The sequence below is a fragment of the Rhea pennata genome, chromosome 22 (genome assembly GCF_028389875.1).
Source record: "Rhea pennata isolate bPtePen1 chromosome 22, bPtePen1.pri, whole genome shotgun sequence".
Taxonomy (NCBI): Eukaryota; Metazoa; Chordata; class Aves; order Rheiformes; family Rheidae; genus Rhea; species Rhea pennata.
In genome coordinates this window covers 2,092,735-2,111,551 of record NC_084684.1, presented here as the reverse complement: position 1 = coordinate 2,111,551, position 18,817 = coordinate 2,092,735, and the positions used below count along the sequence as shown (strand labels likewise).

General features: G+C 48.7%; 1 protein-coding gene across 26 annotated transcripts in view; it reads left to right on the top strand.

Annotated features, from left to right (window-relative positions):
- The window catches only part of EIF4G3 (eukaryotic translation initiation factor 4 gamma 3), a 133,910-nt gene that overhangs the window by 51,270 nt on the left and 63,823 nt on the right, over positions 1-18,817 (top strand). For 12 of the 26 annotated variants that reach the window (XR_009960564.1, XR_009960565.1, XR_009960566.1 and 9 more), the window contains exons 4-5: positions 11,419-11,517; positions 12,954-13,067. The exons of 1 other annotated variant lie outside the window; for it this stretch is intronic. Coding sequence is in view for 19 of the 25 variants with exons in the window: in XM_062593463.1 (XP_062449447.1) it covers positions 11,419-11,517; positions 12,954-13,067 (213 nt within the window). In the remaining 6 variants the exon portion in view is untranslated. Of the gene's footprint in view, positions 1-4,507; positions 5,062-6,606; positions 6,629-6,959; positions 7,045-10,257; positions 10,780-11,142; positions 11,338-11,418; positions 11,518-12,953; positions 13,068-16,593; positions 16,627-18,817 lie in introns of those variants that run through there. 13 more of the 26 variants (XM_062593443.1, XM_062593441.1, XM_062593446.1 and 10 more) reach the window with 11 other exon arrangements.

Sequence of the window (18,817 nt, the reverse complement as noted above, 5' to 3'; positions counted from 1 at the left end):
AGTCAGGTAATAAATTTTCACCACCCGTGGAGCGGGAGAGGCTCCCTCATTTTATCATCGCGCTCGTACAAATACCCCATCTCTCCTTTTCTGTCTCCGTGTTCGGAGAACATCTCCGCAGACACCTTCATCCGAGCCGGTTCCCTGAGCTTCCTGCTGAACTCTTCACCTCGGAGAGCTTTTCCGTACAGGAAGCTCCTGGTTTTTACGTAAGGGACTTTATGCTGATTAAAAACGCACAGAGTCCTGCAACTTGCAAAGCAGGTACCGTTGTCAGTCGCAAGATTGATTGGCAACTGTCTTGGCAGTCACAAAGATGTGACTGCAGAGCAAAGGATTAAACTTCCCATACGTAAACAAAGAAGCTGGGGGTGGCTGATAGAGTAAGGATAAAGAAAATGTAAATAACTAAACTCTGGATGCTGTTTGTGGGCAAAAAAAAACCTGCCCTCCAAACCTGCGCTTTAATGTGTTGTTCTGAGCGTTGAAAATTTTGACTTTTCAGCCTCCTGCATGCTTGTGTGCGTCTGGGTCAGATTTCTTCAAAGCATGTCTTTAATGCGACTCACAAATTCTAGATTGCAAGAATACATGAGTGCAGGTATCGGTGTGAAAAAGCGAGTTATTTAATAGCTGATAAATGCAGGAAAGGTATCCTTTTCCTTTGGTTTTTGTGGAAAGTACAGCTGAACTTGCTATTTTGTAATAGGGTTAGTAGTTTCAATTGGCTTAATAAGGCCAGGAATATTTGCTCATATATTTTATTATTTTCTGATTCATTGCTGTGCATTTTACCTCCATAGATTAGATCTGTGCTGGGGAAACTGCAAGCATGTCCGTATCTCAACACCTGACCAGGTTTGTGTGCTTTTAGAGCTTCTCGATGCGCTCACGTATGAGTGCTCAGCTTCATAGATACCGTCTAATTTGGGGGGTGCAGCTAGAGGTAAAAACTGTAAGCCTTTGGGAAAGGAGATCTGGCTTAGTGGAAAGGTATGGGATGGCTTCACATGCACATTTATTTTATTAACTTTAATCATTATTTTGGCTTGGAAACAGTTAACTTCACGGAGTCAAGGCGTAGGTGGGATGAATGAATCTGTTTTAATATTCATGTGCTTGGGAAGGACTAGAAACACGGCCTTCTTTTCTTCCTAGCAATAAAGGGAAAAAATGTACAATAAAGGGGAAAAAATATGATTTGTGTCATGTACACTTGCAAAGTGAAGATCTGAGCCCAAATGCTGAGCCTAGCTAGGACGACAGGCTAAGTATGAGTGTGCGTTCCCCTGCCCGTTGCCCTTCTCCTCATTGCTTGCAGACCCGTCGCCTCTTCCACAATATTTAATATCTCTCCATGTGGTCTAGTGTGCCCAGTTAGAAATGATTTGTTTTGCTGCTCCTAGATTGAGAATTGATACAAGGCAGATGCTTGAGCTTTCTTCTGTTCAGGAGTAACACTATTGTGGCTTTGTGTCTTTCCTAACCCTTCCACCCTGGTGCAAACTTAGTTGGATGCATGATCTAGGCTGAGTTTTATTTTGACTTCTGATACTGTTGTAAGCAAAAGCAGTTCTGAGGTCCTCCTGCTTTTTTTCCTTTTTGGAAAAGAGCATTTAGAAAGAAAATCAAAACCCTTCTTTAGCTATTTTAAAATTTCACAGATCCTTTCCTGCAGGAATTTTCTGTGCATGCTTCTTGTTACCACACTCAAGTGGACTATGTCTGCAATACTTTGATGCTTTCCGGATTTTGTCTTCCTATACTACGAACAAAAAATAATTCATCAAATGGTAAAGTAATGTAAGGCAACTTGCCATTTTCTTCTGTTCAGTAATTTCTGTTTTAGGATTCCATCTGTAATAATACCTTCTGTTCCATGTAATTTAATGGATGTTTTCCTATGTGCTTCATAAAATACGTAGTTTTTAAGCAAACACAATGTGTTGCAGAAGGCCGTGTGTCCTAATGAACACCAAAGTCAGCACAAAAGTCAGAGCGTTACACAGTCTGCATTTGTAAACATGGAGAGCATAGAATATCCCTGTAACTAACTAAAATGGGGCAGCAGAGTCTGTCTGTCTGTCTGTCAGCTAGAACAGCTTTTCAAGTGGCTCGACCCTGCAAAGATAATTTCTAACAAAACCCGATTCTTGAGATTCATAAAAACTCAGTGTGTGATTCCTGTCACTCGCTTCCGTAAAATGTGTTTTAAAAGCAGAGCAATTGAATAACCGGAGTCCGTCATTAACTCGCGTGTCGAGCAGCTTCTGAAGCCATTTCTAACCTCAGCAGTGAGGGCTGCCCGACAGGGGCCAAGATTCAAACTGATAAACATGGTGCTTTCTTGCAAGTAGGACTCTCAACATGCTGCTTTCCCCTCCTGAGGAAGAGTGCAGAAGAACTCAGTTGTTATGAAGTAGTAATTCCACTTTGGGCTCTTTGTAACTTGAAAGGACTGTACTCGTGCTGTCCGCATACCCATCCTTATGGTGATGTTGGACTCCAGTGTTCTAATTAGTTACTTTAAGTTGTCCAAATTTGCACAAAGTTGTGCTCAGCTTGATGGCATTTCTCTGCTACAGCGTAAGGCAGTAAAACTGGAATGTTTTTCCTCACTGGTGCCACAGGATCACAGAAAGGTTGAGGTTGGACTTGGCCTCTGGAGATCATCTAGTCCAAATGCCCTGCTGAAAGCAGGGTCAGCTAGAGCCGGTTGCTCAGGGCCGTATCCGACTGGGTTTTGAGTATCTCCAAGGATGGAGACTCCACACACTATCCAAGCAACCTATTGGCAGTGTTAAGATCACCCTCACAAGAAAAATATTTTTTCCTCAAGTTTATATGACGTTCCCTGTGTTTCAGTTTGTGCCCATTGCCTCTTGTCCCTTCACTGGATATCTTTGAGAAGAGTCTGGATCCATCTTCTTTGCAGCCTCCTGTCCGTTATTTGTACATATTGATGAGCCATCTCAAGTCTAACCAGTCCCAGCGCTCCCAGCCTCCCCTTGCAAGTCAGATGTTCCAGCCTCCTAATCATCCTTGTACCACTCCAGTGGACTCACTCCAGGAGGATGAGAGTCAGGCAGGGAAGCAGACACAACCCCTGAATATGCTGAACAGGGAACTGTGTTGGGGTCTCGCATGGATCGATATGGGATATTGCATGTTCCTGTAATGCAAAGCTTTGTAAAGTAGCTTTGTGTGTTGTTTCTCAAGGAAGAGTTAAGAAAAAAACAAATTTTGGTAACACAAGTGTTTTTGCTCTCCTGCTCTGCACCAGCGGCAGTTTTAATTCGGAACCTTCCAGCAGCAGAAGCTGTTGCTTCTGTTTTGATGGTAGGATCAGCTACCAGCCTCCATGGACTGTGATTTGTGTTCCTAAGCAAAAAGCACTCGATTTTCAAGTTTGTGTTCCAACTAAGTGGGGATAGAACTTTATAGGACAAATGAAAGGCCCCTTTTAAGCAGAGGGGAGTCTCTGCAGAGATCTGCTGCTCTGCTTCAAACAGTGATGATGTTGGAATTTCTCCTCCAACAGACCCACATGTGCACACAATATCTTTGAGTGCCTTTATGATGGAAAATGCTAGTTCACTTAATTACAGAATGGTCATTACCAGACCACCACCATGCTACAAGCCATATGCTGCAGCCAAGGCAGAGGCCGTTGTTTCAGTCTCTATGGGAAGCCAACTGTAAATCTGTGCTAGCGTTTACAGATGTTATGAAATGATAATTTACTGTGGCATTACCCTTGCCCTCGTGCCTTCATTAACAATGATTTTTGAAGGTAGGCAGCTAGTGTTCAATGTCGATGGGTTGTAATGGGCACGATGAACGACTGTCTTTGGGAGGATATCAGCCACCAGCAGGACTTCTGTCCGCTGAAATGTCTCAAAGTTACTCTTCACTGGATGTTTCACTTTGCATCTTTGGTTGACCACATCGTGGCTGTCTGAGGTTTGGCACGTGGATTATCAGCTTGAATGTCTTATCGTTTTTATGAAGTGGAGAGCTTGGTGGTTGTTCTTTCCTTCCAAAAGATGGATATTACGTTTACCTTTGTTTGAAGCTCTGGCTTAAGGGAAGGTTATGTTGAGGAATGTAGCTGCTGATAAAAGAACTGGATTTATTGCCCAGTCAAAAACACAAAACAAATCATTGCCCAGCTAAAAAATGGTTAAAAACACATGGTAAGCCAAAACTTGCAGAAGATACCCCCACGAGCAGGGAGACCTCTTCTCTTGCTTTTTGCTTTCGCCCTCCTCCTTTGCAACGCCTGTACAAGACAAAGTAACGGTCGTGCCTTAAGCGAGGAAGGAAGAAAGTGCAGATGTTGTGTTTACGTTGTCCTCATCTTTGTCCAGGGAACAGGAAACCCTGCTTCCTTCGTGTCTTTCCCTCATGGGAATGTGATTATTTATGGTGAAGTAGGAAGAATGCCTGTGTGTTTTTGTGGTTGTTACTTAGCACTGTTTCCCTGGTAGGCTCGCTGCGTTTGCCTGCTTGAACATGTGGAGTTAAATCATATGAAACCATAAAGAGGCCGTTAAAAATTTAACGGGAAAGGTAATGACACAGATGAGATTCCCCGAGATAAACTGCTGCAGAGGAACAAAGAGAACGGTGGCTGAGCCACATTTGCAAGAGAGAGAAGTAATTCCTCCAGGGTCAGGGTATTTTTATCCTTTTAAAGACTGAGTTTAATATTCAGCAACACGGGGAACTCTCCTGAAGGTGAGGTTATGGAGAAGAGGAAGAGTTGGAGCGACCGGCCGACGCGGTCCCCGGCGTGCTCGGAGGCAGGAGGCTGAGGAGGCTCGCTATGGCAGGCAGCACAGGCTCTTCTCCCTGCCGGGAGCTGGGCAACGCTTTGGACATCAGCCCAGCTCCCGAAAGGAAATTCCTGCCGGGTGCAAAGCCCCGCTGGATGTGGTGGAGGTCCCGGTGCTGCTTCCTCAGCCGCAAGCAGGTGAATCGCTGAAATCCCTCTGGAGAGATCGAGCCGCCTTCGTGAATTGAGACGCCTGGAACGGACCATAACGAACTGAGTATCAGGTATGTGGCGTTTTGAGGCTTTTGAAAAAGCCTAAATATTTAAATAAACCCACTAAACAGTCACAGTTCCTGTTTTCTTCCTCCCGCATCAAAACCTTGAAGCTTCCCGTGGATTTTATGTGCAAAGACCTTGCACCCGTTTCACGGTACGGGCCTGTTGCAGCCCCTTTCAGCCGCTTCATCGGAGATGGGCTGTTTGTACCGTCAGCTCCGATTCTACAGGTCGTGTATTCAACTCACTTTTAAATGGGAAGCCTTTAATGTGCGTAACCTGCTTGGTGTCACAGAACAGCTGCGGTATTTGCGCCATCGGTTTTAGTGGAACTTTGAATATTCAACGTAATGCGTACCAATATATGCAGCAAAATACAAGATGATATTTGAAAGCTGCCGATGCATCTTATGGAGCAAGAGTACTGGCCTATAAACGGTCTGCAGAGTAGTGCTGCTGTGTATTATTTTTATTTTACAGAGTTGCTATGATCAGTACAATGCTGACCTCAGTGATGCTGAAAAAATTGCAAATGAGATGCTTAAACAATTTGAAATTCTTGATGTGTTGTATACAAGAAGTTGCATATTTTGAATATGCAGCACTGTTAGAGAATGAGGATCTATATTTAAACAGAATAATCTGATACCGTGTTTGGTTATATGTAGTTGAAGCATTATTGTAAGTAGTGAAAGTCAAACTTAAGAGCATTTAGTGAGGAATTGTCCTTGTTTATTAGCTTAATCGTTGTCGTGCTATTTTTAAAGCTGTAACGTGAAGATAGTTTCTCATGCTGCAGAGTAGCACGAGAGCGTGTTTTCACGCGTTTGAGAGGGCAGCGCTCAGAAAAGCCCGAGCAATGAACACGCTGAACGAGTCCGCCTTGTCCGCCGTCGTTTGTAATATTTGCAGATTAGCTGGTTTTTGTGATACGTGCGGTGGCTGCAGCTAGTGCAGATTTTTTTTTTTCCGTGCTCGGCACAAGTGACTCGCGTTACCCAAGCGGCTGCAGGCAGCAGCGCTGCTCTCGTTTGCCGTGACCCCGCTCTGCTGACTGCAGGGCACGCCGGGCAAGAAATCAGATAGACTCGCATTATCTAGTTACCAAACTAGTAAGAAAAACGAAGTAGGTTCGCAACAACTACAGGGCAGGAGCTGTTTAATGGCAGGTTCGTGTTCATACACGGGAACTAACTTGGCGTAATCTGTTCCGCTGCCTGGGGGCTGCTTTAACGGCGGGCAGAACCGCGATAGCGTGGGCCGGAGGGGCAGGAGGAGGACGCCGGGCAGCCCTGGAAAAGCAGTTTATCTCGGGGTATTAACTTATCAAAAGTGGACGACTGAGACCCTTCTAATTCTTCGCTCTCCTGTGCTTCTCCAGAACTGCCATGCTTCAGAGCTCGCTAACACAGAGCTAAAAACTCGTTGACTTTGTGTGCTGTCAGCACATCAATTTTTCGTTCCAAACCCGTGCAGTTACAGTTTGGTCAGCTCTGCAGCCCCTGGGAGGACAGCGAGGGAGGCAGCTCGGAGCAGTAACCTCTCCAGACGTCGCCCTTGAAGCTGCCGCTGTCCGTAAGTCAGCGCCCCGTACGGGAAAACGTGCTAAAGCCGAGACACTGCCGCTTTCCTGAAGGCTCCTGCATGGTTGCAGTCGGTCGAGTGCCTAAAGAAATGGTTTCTTGGGGGGGAGTCTGGAGGGAGCAGGTACATCTTGCATCGGTTTTATCCGCGGACTTTGCAGCCAAGGCACGTCTCTGGGTATTTTATATATTTACATAAACGGAAAAATGGACTTTGGGGCTGGCCCGGTATCGCCAAGTTGTTTATCTTCCGGCGAACGTTTGCCCTGGCTGCGGGAAGGGGGGGAGCTGCGTGACTCAGCTCTTCTCCGCACCCGATGGGTGTGCTTTGCCCGGCTCTTCCCGGCACACGCAGTCCCCGGGGAGTCAGGTTACGCCGCAGGCGCGCGCTGTTTATTAACCAGCTCGGTAACCGGCCTAAGAATAACTTTTCTTGTTTGCTCTGTCGCTGGCGATTTTTGCTTCGTGCAGCCCGAGGTGGGAAACCTGCAGAGAAAACGCAGAGCGCGGGTTTCCCCCGCTGCCGTGATAACGTAAAGGCACAAACAGGATCGCCTCGCCCCTGGCGGGGAGCCGCATCCAAAATGTAAAGTTGCTCCGACGGAAGCTTTAAGGCAGGCAAATCGCTCCGCCCGGGAAGCGGAGCGGCTCGGCAGCCCTCCGGTCCGCAGTGCCCGACCATCGGGGGCTGCAGGGCCGTCGCTCGGATGCTTCCGACGGGGGCGGCGGGGGGGGGGGGGGGGGAAAGGGATGCGTAGCAATATTTACTTCCCCGCTTTCGCCTCCCCAGCGGTTTATTTAGGGAGTTTGGGGACCGTTTTGTTGCCAGTCTCTTTATTCGCCCCGTCCTCCGCGTTTCAGTCGTGATGCATAAAAGCCACGTATTTCCTGCGTGACCGAATGTGATTATAATTACCTTGTGTACCTATTTAGATGCCTGGCACAGGAAAAACTCCTTTTCACAGATGAATATATGGAATACCTTTAATCAGCCTACTTGTCTGAAAAGTGATGGATTGCTGTGATTTATTCAGTTGCTGTTTTGGTGGGGTTTTTTTAAACCTACCACGTACTTACACGAGAACCTAATACCTGCAGTAATTTATAAAGTGTGAGGATGTTTGTTTTCTTTTTTTTTTTCTCCCTGTTACGGTATTTTAACAGATACCAGCAAAGGCACACGTCCATCTGCTTTAAAGCATGCCAAGCAGACGCATTTGTTGTTGTGTAATAGTTGTGAAACGTGTTTATTTAGCTGCTGGCTGGTGTCTTCGGCGAGTGTCGGTGTTGTCCTCGCCCTTCGAGGCTGCGGGTCAGAGCCGAGCGCTTAGGGCAGTTGTCTCTGTTAGAAACAGCACTGGTGGCCAAAGCACTGCCGTGTTTTGATGGCAGCAGAAACCCTTCAGTAACTTTATTTAAGCCTTTGTGTTACTTAGTTGTACCTATCCTGGTAGGGTTTAAATACTAAAACAAATGTAATCCTACATTGCGTCTTGCATTTGCCTCTCAGCCCCACCAGTGTCAAAAATGACAACTGTTATCAGTGACATGACTGTCTTTGGCACTTTATTAAAAAAAAAAAAAATACTTTACACTTGTTTTGGTGAAAACTCACAGTTTTTTAGTCTTAGCTATAGCTGCATTTTTTTTTTCTTTCAGTTTTCCTTGTTGCTTAGCTGATTAAAAGCAAACCATAACTATTTTGGCCAAGGGTTTAGACTTCAAGAGTAGCATGGAAGTTGCATTTAGCTTCAGGTTTTATTCTTTTGTGTGCAGATTGAGCTGAAGAGAGCACGTTTTTACAAGCTCTAAGAAGGAAAGAATAACTCATGTAAGTCTTTGCTTTTTGCTGAGATACCATGGGAGGTCTGAAACCCTAGACAGTCTTGAGAGACAGTAATGGTAGACGTCAGCCAGTCCGTTTGCACGTGAATCTTCGTAGTGTTTCCACCTCCGGTCGCGTACTCCGTGTGCTTGCCACCGTAGGCCACCTGCGGGTAGCGTCAGGACCTCGTGCGAGGCGTCCGGACCGTCGCAGAAAGCTGCTTGTACTCCGAGGGGAGGACTCTGGCAGAGATCCCAGCTTCGGAAACTCTGGAGCAAGATGCCACAAGCGTGCTCGAAGCTCGCTAGGTCGCCGAAGAAAAGGTGGTAGACCTTGCCCACGCGTTAAGAGCGCTCGGTGATCCAGCGCCGCGCCGCGACCGCTCGTTGTTGGGGTGTCGTCGCTGCTGTGAGATATGGGATGTACTGTTTATTACAGCAGTGGCACGAACAGCTCGGGCAAAATCACACTTGTCAAATAGGAGGGGAAAATATTTGATGCTGCATCTGACATCTCAAAAATTCAGAAGACTTCTTGACAATTAGTTGCTAATACGAGTTAGAGGTTTTGCCCGTGGGAAGAAGGGAGGGGAAGCGTTGTCTAGAGAGGACTGGACAAAACGAGCTTCCCGAGAGGAGGGACAGCAGAAAACCTGCCCTGCTCACTGCTTAAGACATTTCAGTGCTCTTGAACCGGAGTATTTTTCTACTGTTTTGATGTAAATTACTGCAGAATATCATTGCTTGAGTTTCCAGCTAAATATACCACCAAATGTGCTTTGACATCCTAAATCACAGCAAAGGTGTGTTTAATGTAATGGTGTGTTTAATGTAATCTAATGATGTACTTGCAGACAGACATTTTATCTTCTCTGTGACACCTAAAACAACATGAAAATCGGGTAGAGAATAACAGAACCTCCTGCCGAGGTGCGTAATTGGAATGCGTCCTTGATACCTGGGTATCTGTGTGCAAATTTTGCTCTTAAATTATGATTTTTTTGAGCATGGTCCAGAAGGCAGCAGGATTGGGAGGTATCGCGGCCGTAGGTGTTTGGGACGGGGTGACTTTTGGGTGATGTTCAGCACTGCCATCTCCTGCCTCCACTGTTTGGAGTTTTTCTTTTCCTCAGATGAGGTGAAATCCCTTGGTTCAGATTCTGTCTGAATTATATTTGCATTTACTTTGTCTTAAATTGGAATCAGCAGGAGCTCGAGCAGGGCTTTTATGTCCAGGGATGAAAAAGAACCAGGAGGGAAGAGCAGAGGGACCCCAGCTGCGTCTGCTGCGTGGTCCACGCGGCACAGGGCAGCCGTCAGCCTGTGGTGGGACGGTCAGTGGTAGACCCAGACCCAGCTGTGTGGCTTCATTTCGATTCTCTTTGATTAACTTGCTGCTTCGTTTCTGATGCGTGGGGCAGCAGCAAACTCCTCCGTTGCATCAGGCTCTGCTTCTGACTTGCAGGGGCCGGGTGAGTCTCCCTCGAAAGCCGGAATAGGCCGATTGGCCTGGTTGTACTTGGTGTCATTTGCTAACTGCGGCTCAGCGGTTTCGCGGGCTTCAGCGCTGACTTTCGGGGCTTTGCGCTGTTGCTGAAGCGCTCCCTGTGCTGTTTGCCTCGAGCAGCACTTCAGACTTCATGGTGGATCGCCGCATAGTGGGAATCCTGTCTCGATAGCTGTAAAATTATGGTTTCATAAGTTTCTCGTTTCTTTAATGCAGACAGGTTTGGCCTACCAACGAGAGCTTAGTTTTATTGTTATCAACCTGATTATTCGACTCGTGTCGCAAAGTTCAAATCAGAGATGATCTTGAAATGTGCCTGAGGGTTAGTGCGGTGAAACCTATTTCCTGGATGCTGCATTACAGATGGAAGCGGTTGCTTTTATTCCTTCGACCTGCTCTCGAATTCGAACGCAAGGACCATGAAACGCAAGGATGGGAGCAGGTCCCTCAGCATGGCTGCAACGTGCACCGCGTGCATATAATAATTCTGTGTCCAGAGAAGGGCTGCTATGTTTTTAAGCATCTCCTTTCCCATAATCCTGTAAGTGAGTCCCAAGAGCCTCTCCCTGTAGAGTCCAGAGACCTGATGAGCTCTTAATTTGGCAGGTAAAGTGATGATACGGGGAGTAGCCAGAAGGTTAGTAGGGGCTGTGGCTTCCTTTAGTAACGCCGACATCGGGAGCTGGCGTGGGAGGATGCGACTGTGATGGTCTTGGTGTCGGAGAGACCACGTCCCTCGTGGCAGAGTGGATGCTGTTGGAGGCTAGAAGTTGTTTTCCTATCTGTGCAATAATAAGCTATTTAAAAGAAAGGTAAGTTATAACTTGTTTACAAGAAAAAAATCCTTTGAAAAGGTAATTTTGAATGTCTCCTTAAGACGTGTAGTTGGCATAACTCCGTGGCTCCACTTTATTGCTACTTTGGGCAAGTAACAAGCGGGAGAGCACCTGGTAGTATAAATTGTTACAGTCTATTGAAATCAGTGGAACTACAAAAATTTACACACCCCATGGTCTGTCTTCCACCTGCAATAATTTTAGGCCTCTTCACTGTGTTGCAAACGCTTCTAAAGCAGCAGTGGCTTGTATTAAACGCCCTCGAGTTTCTTCCTTGGCGTTTATCTCGTTTTGGAGCATTTTGGTGGCAGCATACCCTGCTTTTCCACCTTTCCTCAGGAAGGAGTTCAGAGCAGGCTTTCGGGAAGCGCGGGGCCAGAGGGTTCAGCCAGCGCAGGGTCTCGGTGGCGTGCTTTTGAGCCGAGGCGCGCTTCTCCGCTGCAGCGCTTCAGGAGCTGGGGATACGACGGTTGGGACCGTGATGGAGAAGGTCTCCTCCACCTGCTGTGTTTACGCAGCATCTTTATATTAACGGTACCCAACGATGCGGCTGATAAAGTCACCGGTTCTCTTCTTTGGGGATGCACTGAAAGGCTCATGTGCTTTTGTTCCCAGCAGGCTCCGTACCCCTCAGGACAGAATGCAGCTCCAACCACGCTGGTGTACCCTCAAGCCCCTCAGACAATGAACACGCAGCCTCAGACCCGCTCGCCGGTAAGGGCGCACGCGTTTGCATTTCCCTCTTCTCGTCCTTTCCCGTTTGTGCGTGTCTCTGTATGCGTGTGTCCGTAGCGCTCGGCCGGGTCTCGGGAAAGTGCGTTTTACCGCACTGGAAGCACGTTCCACGTGGCGAAGCCGTGCTGGATTTTCGGACGTTGTCCAGTTAGGAGAATTTTCCTTTCTAAATGGCTTATCGGAGATGCAGCGATGGAGGGATTCTCATCTGCTTTCAAATAACGTGATTTATTTTTAGCGCAGTTGCCTTCAGGTTCACTTCATTTTAGAACTTAGACTCATTACCAGAATCTTTCTCTTTGCTTCACTATTTTTTTTTTCTCCCCTTGTTCTTTAAGGAAGTATTTTGGTAAAGGGCTAGAACAAAGCTCAGTAAAGCAAAGCAATGCTCTGCAGCAGCACTCAGTCTCCCGTGGCCTGTGGCCATTACTTTCCGAATCAGGGCCACCGGCTCAGTTCTGTTTGCTACCTGCCACTGTTCGGTGCTCACGCATTTAGCACAGAGTTTCTGGGTATCCGAATCTTTTTCTGGTAAGCCCCTTTTCATCCAACCTCAGGCTCGGTCGTCCTTCGTAATCTCTTGAGTATATTGTAAGACCGCTCTGCTGTTTTCGGCCCTTGCTTCCCCAAACCAGGCTGTCGTGGGGAAATCTCTGCTCGTGGCACTGTTCCACGCGATGCTGGGAGAGCCTCCTGCGGCATCGCGTGCTCGTCCCTGCTTCCGGAGGCACGCTAGCTTGCCGACGCAGCGCCCGAAGCCGCAGTTAGCCCAGGGAGCGGCTGGCCCTGTGCCTCTTGCAAATCAGCACCTGCGTCGTAACCCTTCAGGTTGCCTTAAAAAAAAGAAAAAAAGAAAGGGGGAAAAAAAAAGAAAAAGAACAAAAAACCCTGCACCATTCCCAGCATTCTTCTCTTTTTAGAGTAAGATGAATGCTGCTGAAGCGTGGCAACTGAAAGCCTCCGCGACAGAAGTCTTCTGTTTGTGCACGTTAACAGGTATAGTACAGGGCAAGCTTCCCCCCGCGTGCACCGGCACCGTTGTGCTTGCCCCGCTTCCGGAGGTTTTGCCTCCGGGGGATTCGCAGGAGGGTTAGTTCAGAGGCCTGCCGACCTCCCTGCTGAGCCAGCCAAATAACGCCAGTTTTGATGATTTTTCTGCCGTGTGGACAGCTGCGAGTTTGTAACTGCACCCCCTCACACAGCCCTTAATCCCCCTGATTACTGATACTGATTCTGATCAGTAATGCGGGAAACTGATGGCGTTAAAAAAAAAAAAAAAAAAGAAAAAAACTTCTCAGTAAGTATAATCATCTTCTTTATCTTTAATTGTTGAAAAGCGAAAATAAATTTATATGGTTAGAACTGGAGCAAAACCTGACTGAAGAGCTGCATCTCTAAACCAGTTTTTTTGACAGCCCAGCAGAACAGTGCCAATACATTGCACAGACAACTGGAAGAGGAGGAAGGTTTTGGAACAGAGTCCGGTTTACAGGTCCCTGGCTGGAAGAGGCTGGATAAAATACTGCATTGTAAGCAATATAACAAACTGTACTCCTTCTTGCAGGCGATTGTGCCGATGGCACCGTTATTTATTTATTTATTTGATTACCACATCGTTCTGTTGGCTGATCTACAGAAATGCACTGATTTGCTTCTTTGCCTAAAAGCATGAGCTGCCGTGGCAGTTTCTGCCGGGTGTAAGTGGTGGAAGAACTTCCAAAGTTGAACTGCAGCTGGGAGGGTCTGATCTGGTAGGGCAGAGACCAGGGCGACTTTGGGTTTTCCACCTAACAGATAACGTTTTCAGGAAAATTGGCTGAAAATGCGTTAAATTGTAGGGATCTGGCCCTGTTATTGAGGAGGTATCGAGGAAGAATTTGTCTGCAGTTGTCAGCCATTTTTCTGTGGTCATGAACTATTTTATTTCATTTTTTTTAATCTCTCCTGTATGCAGTTTTTTGCCATCTGCTCTGCTAGCGACCATTTCCACTGCCATTACTAAAAGTCACGCACATAACATCTCATCCCACCTCCCCACCCCAAAACAAATGCAAGGCTAGCTGGGTCCATACTACTCTTGCATTTTGTTCTGGGCTCGATTTACATCATTTATTTTTTATTTTATTTTTTTTACCTTTGGTTTTTTTGGTGGCGAGGGGAGGGGGAAGAGGGGAGGAGGAAGGCAGCAGGACAACGTCTTTGCCACCCTAGACCCCGCAGCGGAGTCCTGGCTGTCCCGCAGCTGGTTTGGCTGCTGAGCCCAGGGAGGGTTTTGCACCGAGGTGATCCGAACGCTGCTTCGTAGAGCAGCCAGAGCTTATTCCACTCTGTTTCAGCAGTAAAGGGCCGTTGGCAATTGCACGGTTCAGGTTTTTCTGTTTTTTTTTCCTGGACAGCTGCCTTTGCAATCCAGCTGGCTCCGTGTATTTGCCCAGCTAGTTTCCTAGTGCCATTTCGGTTTGATACCAAGAATTTTCAAAGGTCAGCGCCAGCCGGGGAAAGGCAAAAAGAAATCAGAGCCGCTCAGCCCCGCTGCGGATACCAGTCAGCTCCCGGTCCTTGTCAGTGCCAGCCCCGAGCACCGGTCGATTTTAACGCAAACTGTCCGATTGTAGGAGATCTGCCGAAAACCACAGGCGGAGAGGGAGGACCGCGGCGGCTCTTTCGGCCGTCCTGGAGGAGCGGCTGTTTTCGGGGGGCGCGTGGCCGGTTCCCAGCCGTGCGCTCCGCAGCGAGCGCGACCGTGACGAGCGTTGGGGGCCCAAGTGTCGGACCCGGGTTTCGCGCGGAAGTTTTCCTTTCTCTCTGCTGCCTTCATCTGAAAGAAAAACGAAGTGTCTATTTTTAATCTGAGCCAGCAGTGACTACAGTTTGTTCTGTTGCTTACAGCCAGTAATAGGAATAAATCCTGTCAACCTGAACTATTAAAAAAAAAAAAAAAAAAAAAAGGGAAAAAAGAAAAAAATCAATAGCCACTGGTGACCAGTGCAAAACAGGTTAGGGTGTATAACCTTGAGTCTTTGTTTTTTTTTTAGTTTTTTCTTGTGAGACGTTACTTTTTCACCATGGAATACACTTTAGCTTCTTAAGATGTAAACTTCCAACTCTTATTTTAAATGCAGTGAGAATTAATCTTTCCTGTGGAACATGGATAAGATAGGTACTTTGGCCCTCGCACTGAGCAGCGCGAGGTTTTTGCACCTTTTTTTTTTTTAGTGCCTTCAGAAGACAGTTGGTTATTATTTTCTCTTCTCCCTTGGGTGGGTAGCGTGGAGCATGTGGCCCCTCGGGAAGGGCTTACGGCGGCCCGCGCGGGGCGAGCATCGTTCCTTTCGCTTGAACGCAGGACAGCGCTCAGGGAGCTACTCTCCTTTTCCCCCCGGAAAGGTTTGGAAGAAGGCTGAAAATCCTTGAACGCTTCTGTCTTGTGGCTGCTGTTAAAGCAGAAACGTTAGTCTGAGCAACCGGTACTGCCCCGAGGCTTTTCTTCAGTGCAGGGCTTAGGAAGGCTGTTCCACGGCCGTCTGCTAGGACGGGAAAACTATCGTCCGCGAATCAGTGCGGGCTAGTTACTCTTTAGTACGGTAGAAACAGTCTGCGTTTGAGTATTTTCTTTTTTTCTGAAGGTTTTTATGACTTTCCATCCAAACGTCGTGATGAGATGGAGGTAAAGGAACACGTAAGCACTGTAGGATGCTCTGGTATTAGTAGACTGCTTTTGGAAATATTAAATGGAGGCAATTAAAATATTTATAAAGGAGAAAATCAACTGGATCAGTGAGCGTTTATACTTTGCTTCTCGTGTTTGATGGCTTTAAAATAGCTGGGAAGCAGGGCTGTAAGTTAACCCCGCTCCACTTTTCCTTACAGAAAAAATTCCTTGTTAAGAAAATTAACAACCAGTGCTCAGTGTTGGTCCCTAATTAGGAGCAGTTCAAGTGCCCCCGACTTTTTTGTACGGCCGGTACAAACTTCACCGACGCGCGCGGCCCTCTCTTCTCCCTCGGACCGGACGGGAGCCCTCGGGCGGAAAGACAAAACCTCCCGAGTCGGCCCCGGGCGCAGCGCGTCGCGTGCTCCGGCACGGGCCTGACCTTACTCATTAGTCGCAACGAGCAACAGGTAGAGGCGCGCAGAGTTTTGCCGCTGTGCGTAAAAACTCGCCGAGGGCTCTAGCTTCGTTTACGCTGCTTAATTATTTGAGCTATTATCACTAGATCAGCTGCTGTCATCGCGGAGCTCTGTTGATTACGCTGAGCATTAAGGGTTTAAATACCTAACTTGGTTTCGGAGAAGAGGCTACTTTGTCATCTTTCTTTATATTTTCCATTTCTTGCATTCATTTTTTATTTCTATTTTAACAATCCGTTACTTATTGGAAAATGCCTGAAACATTTACTGCGCATGTTGAACTCCGAATACTTTCCTCCGCGTGGTGTCGAGGCGGGTGGGGAGGCGCTTTGGCAACGTGAGCACGTCCGAGGTCCACCGCGGACGTATTCTGCTCGCCGGGGACGTCCCGGGCTAAGCCGGCTCCTTCGGCTACGGATGGGGAGGCAGATGCTACCTGTGAAGGAGCGGGCATGGAGGGTTACGCTGCGATTGTTATTAAAAACAACAACAAAAAAAAAAGCCCCCAAAACGGAAGGAAGGATGCAGCGCATCCGTGCAGCGGGTCGCCGGTTGGCCGCCTTCGCCTTGCGGAGGAGCTCGAGCCTTGCCCGTAGTCTGCGGGACCCAGGCGCGGGTCTCCGTCCTCCGCTCCCAGCCTCCGACTCCGGCTGCTTTAACCACTTAGCTCCCCTTGAACGGCGTAAAACCTTCGCCGCCGCTCGTTTTAAAGCTCACGCAGCCCGCGCTGCGGACGCTTCGGGTCGCCGCGCGGCTCCGTAGAGCTCGGGGCCCGCCCGTCGCTGCCCTGCAGCAGAGCTGCGGCTGCCCGTGGTTTCTCGCGTGGGTTTGTTTTGCGTGGAGCGTGACGTCGTGGTTGCGTTGGGGTGTTTCTGACTCTCTGTGCCTTTCCTTTTGTGTTTTGTTTCTCCCGCCTTTCCTCAGTTTGCAGCGGGGCCTCGACCTGCCCATCACCAGGTACGGTACCCTGCCCCCTTCGGTCTCGTCCTCCACTAACCGCCCGGGGGGAGGCGGGCGGGCGGGCGGGCGCTCACCCACTAACGCGCACCGAGGGCTCGCCGCGCCGGGCGGCCCCCGTCGGACGTGCCGGCACGCGCCTAACCTCGCTCGCGGGCCGCTGCCCTCGTTAACCCCCCGCTTACGCCGCTTCCTAGGCACGGGGCGCGCGCGTAGGTGACGGCCGGGTGTCCTCCAGGCTCGCTTGCCTTTGGAAATCCTTAGAAAACTCGGCCCGTTGTTTCCGAAACAGGTTCGGGCACCTCAGCGGAAGCTGGCGGTGAGAATCGGGCGTTCGAATCCCGCTTTTCAACCAAAACGAGTTGCCCGGTCCGCGGGACTCCCGTGTGACGTGCCTGGCGCTCTGCTCTCCTCGCGTTGCTTAACGTTTCTTGCTCGCTAGGCGAAAGCCAGACGTTTAGGAGTCTTTGTAGAGTGACTTGGACTCGGGAAGGAACCGCTTAACTGAGAAGAAGGAGAGTAAGGAATAGCTCTGCTGCGATCACTGCGCGTAACTCGGGCTGCTTTTGGAAAGCCTGGATTTACTTCAAAGCTGGCAGCTTTGTATTTCGGTGGGGGGAGACGGTGCGAGTTGGCTCGGGAGAGCTCGTTGTGCTCCCTGCGGTGTTTTTGAGGGCATGGAGGTAGGTTGAGGGTGGATGAGTGGAAAAGAGGAGAAGAGAGGTGGAAAGCACAGAAGAGGTCTCCCAGATGTGCTCCCTTCCAGGCTGTTCCCACCACAGCAATGGGAAAAAAAAAACCAGCACTAACTTCAGTGGCGTCGGCACGAGGGCTTAGTCTCGGAAAGTTTAATCTAGGGAAAACCATTATTTTGTTCTCGTTTCGCTCCCGTTAGTCCAGGCAGTTCAATACTGTAGAGCCGTGAGCGCCTTTGGGAAAGGGACTGTCTCAGGATAGCAGGTAAGTGGGCACAGACGCCAAAAAAGCTAGTTAGGTTTGCCCTTCCCGCCTCGCGGAGCCGGGCGCTCTTCCAGAGCAGGACAAAAAGGGGCTTAAAAAGCAGCCCGAGGCTTCGGCCGCGCCGGCGGACGAGCGGCGCGCCGGAGCGAGGGACGGCTCGCTGCCTTGCGCGCGCGGCGAGGGATCGCGCTGACGGGCGGGAGCGGGGGAACGTGCTGAGGATTGCTGTGCAGAACGGCAGAGTTGGTGTCTTGTTGAGATACTTGGGCGCCTGCCCTTCGCTCCAGGTCCGTGTTTGTATTAGGAGATACTGAAAACGCATCGCAGCTCGGAAACTCGTTAGGTTGTTACCAAGACAAATTATATACTCGGTTCCAACCACGTTCCCATGTGAAAATTAGTGAGGTCGCCGCGAGCAGGACTTGCAGCGAGAGGCTCGAGTCTTGCGGCAGCTTGGCCATTAGGAAACGAGTTTGGCGTTTGGTGGTTTCGCTGGCACGACCCCACGGGCAGCCTGTTCCGGCTCGACTGCAGATTCTCCTTTGGACCCAGTTTCAACCCTGCTTCGCGGCTTAAAGCTTGCGATTTGCAAGTGTTTGCCCGACGGGAGCACTACACGTGCAACCGTGTTGCAGTTGGACTTCAGGCAGAACCAGAATCTGCCCGTAGTTACGCGAGAGAAACCGTCACCGTTGGGAAAACCGACGGATAGTTTCCCGCTCGCGGGGACTGGGAAACATGTACCCGCATTCTTTAACGCGCTGGAGGAGCTAAATGTCACCTAACGCGAGCAGCCGGCTTCTAGGATGAGATTAGGTCGGCTAAAATGTTCTAAATAAGCGCACCAACCGGAGTGTTAACATTTATTATAGCAGCATCGTGCGCTCTCCTAAGAGAGCAGCAGCAAGGCGGGGTTTGCAACGATTCCTGTGTCGGCTCCAGCGTGGTTTTATTAACATATGTTGTTATTGATTCTGTGTCTTTTTCTGTGAACTAGTAGGTTATTCTTTAATGTTATTTCCTGCAATTATTATAGCTTTAACGTACTCAAATTGGCATGATTTAAGCACCTGAAGTTGACTGGAAGCTTCGTAGGGAATTTATTTTCAGCTGGGCACGCCAGGAACCTGCCTGCGCTGATCGATTCAGGCCAGTTGGTGCTATGGAAAGTGTAAGCAAAGTCTAAATGATAGTACGGGCCCAGCTGAAAACAGCAGTTTGCTTTTAGGTT